Consider the following 6,080-nt stretch of genomic DNA (forward strand, 5'->3'; position numbering starts at 1 on the left):
AAAAGTAATATCAGTAACAACGTTAAACATATTAAAAAACAAAAAAAAATAGTTGACTCTCAAAAATTCAATAAATGTCAGATAAACTGAGACAGAAGAAGTAACATATATACTATTTACAAATTACATAAAAAAAACACAATAAATTGTAATAATTAACAACTTAAAATATTTAAAAAGCATATAAACAATTTGACTAGCTCTTGAAATTCTATCCGTGTACTTCAATTGGGATAGGGGGAGTAATGCTTATTATTTTTTAAAAATTAAATCATTATAATTAACAACTCCAATAAAATTTTGGATCAAATCTCCAAATTTCATCTGTATCACATAAATTAAGATATAAAAAATAATGGAAAAATTAGCAAACTAGTCAAAAAATTAAACTTAATTAGTAAAAACCTCCATACTTTATAAATATTAGTAAAAATGTCAAAATGTCATTATTTTAGAAAGGGAAAAGGGTCAAATATTGCCCTAAACTATTCAAAAAGGTCTAGATATACCCCCCATTTAAAGTTTGGCTCACTCATGCCCTCGACGTCCAACTTTCAAATGGAATTGCCACGTCATTTTTACATTACCACGTGGCATTGGAAAAGGGGCAAATATATCCCTAAACTATTCAGAAAGGTCTAGATATACCCCTCTTTTAAATAAACTACCCGACCCGTTTTCAACAATTTTTTTAAAATTTTTATTTTTTTTGGTAAATCCCGAAAATGAGTAATTGACTAATAAAAAATAGGAAAAATATATAAAATTAACGCCAAAAATTCACAAATAAATATAGTAACCTTAAATTCAACAATTTCAACAATTTTTTAAAATTTTTATTTTTTTTGATAAATCCCGAAAATGAGTAATTGATTAATAAAAAATATGAAAAATATAACCTAAAAATTCAGCATAAAGTCATTTTCATATTTTTCATATTTTCATATTTTTTATTGATCAATTACTCATTTTCGTGATTTATCGGGAAAAAAAAATTTAAAAATTGTTGAAATTGTTGAATTTAAGGTTACTATTTTAATTTGTGAATTTTTGGCGTTAATTTTTTTTTTTTCATATTTTCTATTTTTTTCTTAGTCAATTACTCATTTTCGGGATTTACCCAAAAAAAATAATATTTTTAAAAAAATTGTTGAAAATGGGTCGGGGTAGTTTATTTAAAAGGGGGGGGGGGTATATCTAGACCTTTTCGAATAGTTTAGGGGTATATTTGACCCTTTTTCAATGCCACGTGGTAATGTAAAAATGACGTGGCAATTCCATTTGGCGTTTAACGCCCATAAGGGCATATCTAGATGAAAAGTTGGACGGCGAGGGCACAAGTGAGCCAAACTTTAAACGGGGGGTATAGCTAGACCTTTTCGAATAGTTTAGGGGCATATTTGACCCTTTTTCCTTTTAGAAAAGATTGTGTATCGTAATTTACTTCCTATTTTATCTCACCTTAATTACACATTTTCCAACTAATTCTCTCTCATGTGTTTTAAAAAAAGTGAATATTTCCATCTTTCAATTTTTCTCCATTTTAAAGCCCGCCTCTCTCTATTCCTTCTTGTTTGTTTTTTTTTTCTTTTAGAAATTGAAAAATATATTTTATAAAGATATTCACACAATCCCTTTGATTAAGGTATGCATCTTTATCCCTTTTTTAAGATTTGTTTTATGATTTTATTTTATTTTAACGTTCAAAATTGTTGTATGTAATTGAAATCATGTTTAGAGTTTGATAAACTCTAAATTACTCTCCAATGGCAGAATATAAGAGAATTACTAGAGGTATCCAACTTAATCAACAATTTTCTAGCGATTTTTCATCATTTAATCTACGTATTACTCAAGAAATAGCAGATAATGTAGGACCCGCTGCTAAAATGATGGAAGAGAGACGATTGAAATATTATTGTGGATATTTTGTTAGTTTTGATAAAATACCACATATTTGGAATCACCCTTTTCTAGGTATGTACATTGGTATGTATTCAGGATATTTTTATACTTTAGATAGTGATGCTATTTCAGATTGTATTAATGAATTCTCGTTGGATGGTTTTGTATTCATCATGGTATATTTGTTGTATTTGCATTGTGTGATTTTATAAGTTACTGTACTAATAGGTTTTTGTATTCACTATGCTCTGTATATCATTTTCTAGTTATGTACATTGTAAGATTGTTGTTTTTATCCAATTAAGTAAAGATACATATTAACTGATACATTTGTATTCCTTTAAAACAAATAGTGGTGATATTTCATATTGTATTCACTCCTTATTATTTGATTGTTTTGTATTCATTATGGCATATTTGTTGTAGTTGTGTTATGAGCTTTACAAGTTATGGCATATTTGTTGTAGTTGTGTTATGAGCTTTACAAGTTATGGCATATTTGTTGTAGTTGTGTTATGAGCTTTACAAGTTACTGTATTTACATGTGTTTGTATTCATTATGTTATGTGTATCATTTTCTAGTAATAGAAATTGCAAAAGTGTTGTTTGTATCCAGTCAAGTTAAGATACATATTAACTTTATACATTTGTATTTGTTTTAAACAAACAGTGATGTTTTTTCAAATTCTATTCAATATGGCATATTTGGTGTATTCATTAGATCATAATAATTATTGTATTGTTCTGTTGTGGATTATAAGTTACATTATGGTATAAATTTGTATTTATGTGATGTGGTTTCTAAGATACAATGTAGTTCAATAAACAAAAAACAAATAACCAAATAAATAAACGAAAATACAGTACCAATGTCGTAAAAAATTGTACCCGCTGCAATTTACTTTTCGTAGGGATACAATTTGATTTAAAAAATTAAAAGCAAACAACCAATGAAAAAAACATGTCTTCAAACAATCCATTATTATTTTTGTATTTAACAAGCAAAAAAATTCAACGAATTCACCAAAACTAATTATTCATACGTTGTTCATAATACATACAATTTACAATGAAAATAGATACAATTTACAATTATGTAAAAAAATGCATATCAAGATTATAATCAATTAGAAAGAAATTAAGGATGAAGCAATTAACTAATACATGGTCCAATTTGTATTCTACCAATTTTATCGAACTTCCAGCAGAAAAATCCTTCTCCAAAGCTACTTGTCAACAATTTTTTTTGTCCTATTTCGTTCAAATCTATCATACCAAACATAATTTTTTTTATAGATTTTAATCAAAATAAATTGATTGAATATCGATAATGAGAAAATTGATCAACAATGGAGTCGCCGATGAAGTACTCAGTTTTGATTTTTGTAACTGATGAGACTTTTAAGGGATTGTTCCTTTTTAAAATTATTCTCTCCCCTAAATTTCTCCTTTCTTTTATTTAACAATTGTATTCTTTCAATTAAAACAAGTAATAAAAACTTAAATAAGATACATAATAAATTATTTTTTGACATTTTTACTAAATATTGAAAGCGTTGACAATGAATCATATTAAATGTTAAAATATTAACATTTTGAAAAATTTCTCAAAAATAATATATATTGGGCCCATACTAGCAAGAGCGCTCCTATATCTAGTAGTACCGCTAAAAGTAGGTATCTATCTATATACCGTCATGAAGTAACTAAAACGTGAGTAAATAAAGTCATCTACTATTTAATAAGTGAAAGTTTGGTGGTACAGCGAAGGGTATTTAATAGTTGCTTGGTCATTTAATTAATTAATTGGGGAATTAAGATTATTTTATCATTTTAAAGAATAGAGGAAAGGAGTTTTGTTCTCTATAAATACATTGGCTAAATGATAAGAACATACCAAGTAAAAACAAAGAGCATAGAATAAAAAATGGGTAGCATGGCTGAGAAATGGGAGGAACTTAGTGGGAAAAACAAATGGGAGGGGCTATTAAACCCATTGGATGTTGATCTTCGTAAATACATCATTCAATATGGAGAATTAGCTCACGTAACTTATGACACTTTCATTTTGGAAAAAGCATCGAAATATGCAGGAGCTAGTAGATACTCGATGGAACATCTTTTGTCTAAGGCTGGCCTTGATCCATCGAAGTATCGCGTAACCAAATATTTCTATGGTACCTCATCTATGCCACTTCCTGATGCTTTCATTACGAAATCATTGTCAAGGGAAGCATGGATTAAGGAATCAAATTTTATGGGATATATTGCTGTGGCTACTGATGAAGGTAAAGTTTCACTAGGAAGGAGGGATATTGTGATTGCTTGGAGAGGAACAATTCAGACACTGAAGTGGGTTAATGACCTTCAATTTATACTAATTCCAGGACCAGAAGTATTTGGTAAAGGAGGTTTACTTCCATTGGTGCATCATGGCTTCTACAACATTTATACATCAGAAAGTGCAATCGATCAAAGTTTAATCAAGCGAGTGCTAGAGACCAGGTACATATTAAATATTCTGACAGTTGAAGCGTATGATCATCTCACTATAAATTAGTAAAAATATTCATGTTTTCAGGTCCTTGAAGAAGTGAAAAGATTGGTTAAGGAATACAAGGACGACGAGGTCAGTATAACAGTGGCTGGACATAGCCTAGGTGCATCACTTGCAACTCTAAATGCAGTCGACATAGCTTACAACGGAATCAATAAAACAAGCAGTGGGAAGGAATTTTCAGTGACAACTTTTGTATTCGCAAGTCCTAAAGTTGGAGATCTCAATTTTGTTAACACATTTAACAAATTGAAAAACCTTCACATCATGAGAATTCATAACTTATTAGATATTGTACCAAAATACCCACCCATTGGGTATTTCGATGTTGGACAGGAAATAATAATTGACACCACAAAATCCCCCTATTTGAAATTGAATCCTGGGGACCCACACACTAGGCATAGTTTGGAAGGTTACTTGCACGGAATTGATGGTACTCAAGGAATTGGACCTTTAGATGGTTTTAAACTATAGGTGAATCGCGATCTCGCACTTGTGAACAGGATATGAAACATCTTAAAAGATGAATATTTGGTACCTGGAGCTTGGTGGGTCGAGAAGCACAATGGGATGGTTAAATAAGATGGAAAATGGATTCTCATGGATTGCGAGGAGTATGAGTTTTACGAGATTTATGGTTTAATTTTACGTGTCGTTTTAATTTATTTCTTTTCATGTAATGTTTTAATAAATGATTTTCCGTGAGCTTGAGAAAAAGAACCATATATATATATATATATATATATATATATATATATATATATATATATATATATCAAATCAACTGTAATGGTGTGTTTTGGAAGATGAATAAAATTGTTTTGTTAAAAAAAATATATAAGGAAAATGAGTGTTGCAATAACGTCTGTACGCTTAAAGCTGAAAGGAGCCACGGCGGGGCGATATATATATATATATATATATATACTAGATAATGTGGCCCGTGCTATTAATATAAATGGTATGTTTTGGGGCTAATAACCGAGTTTTTGAAGCGATTGTTTGTGTGGATAAAGGAATAAGTTTTTTATCACAAACATGTACTTTCTTTGACGCTATTTAAGGCATAATAAGACTACCCACATACAACATTTTTGAAATATTTTATGTTGTCAATTATCATGATTTATAGTATTCTTACGATAGATTCACTTCAAGAATCAGTGGAATTTTTTGTATTTTTTTCAAAACATATTTTATATTGTCAATTATAATGATTTATAGTATTTTTACGCAATTTTTAAATATAAAAATAAAATAAAAAATAAGACAAATAAACTAAAATGGACCCAATTTATGTTATTTTTGTTGTCTCAATTTATGTGACACAAATGAAATTTGGAGAGTCATCCAAATTTTCATATTTAAAAAAATGTTTTAAGTTATTAATTATTGTGATTTATGATATTTTTATTTAACTTTCAAATAACGTACATTACTGGTCACTTTGTCCTAATTTATGTGATATGGATAAAATTACAAAATTAACCCTTTTAAAATGTCTTTCAGATATTTTAAGTTGTTAATTATTATTATTTATAATACTTTTTTGGTAATTTCAAAATGTTATGTGTTGTTTTTTCTGTCCCAATATATGTGAGCCTGATAGAATTCT

The 6,080-nt window shown here is 28.6% G+C and overlaps 1 protein-coding gene across 1 annotated transcript; it reads left to right on the top strand.

The window, feature by feature from the left end:
* Positions 1 to 3,801: 3,801 nt before the first annotated feature.
* Positions 3,802 to 5,195, top strand: LOC125811230 (phospholipase A1-IIbeta-like). Its single transcript, XM_049490733.1, has 2 exons — positions 3,802 to 4,410; positions 4,487 to 5,195. The coding sequence occupies exons 1-2, from the start codon at positions 3,833 to 3,835 to the stop codon at positions 4,500 to 4,502; spliced, it is 594 nt and encodes a 197-aa protein (XP_049346690.1). The 5' UTR covers positions 3,802 to 3,832; the 3' UTR covers positions 4,503 to 5,195.
* Positions 5,196 to 6,080: the final 885 nt, after the last annotated feature.

Source organism: Solanum verrucosum, unplaced genomic scaffold (assembly GCF_900185275.1).
Source record: "Solanum verrucosum unplaced genomic scaffold, falcon-dt-bn FXZP01000308.1, whole genome shotgun sequence".
Classification (NCBI taxonomy): domain Eukaryota; kingdom Viridiplantae; phylum Streptophyta; class Magnoliopsida; order Solanales; family Solanaceae; genus Solanum; species Solanum verrucosum.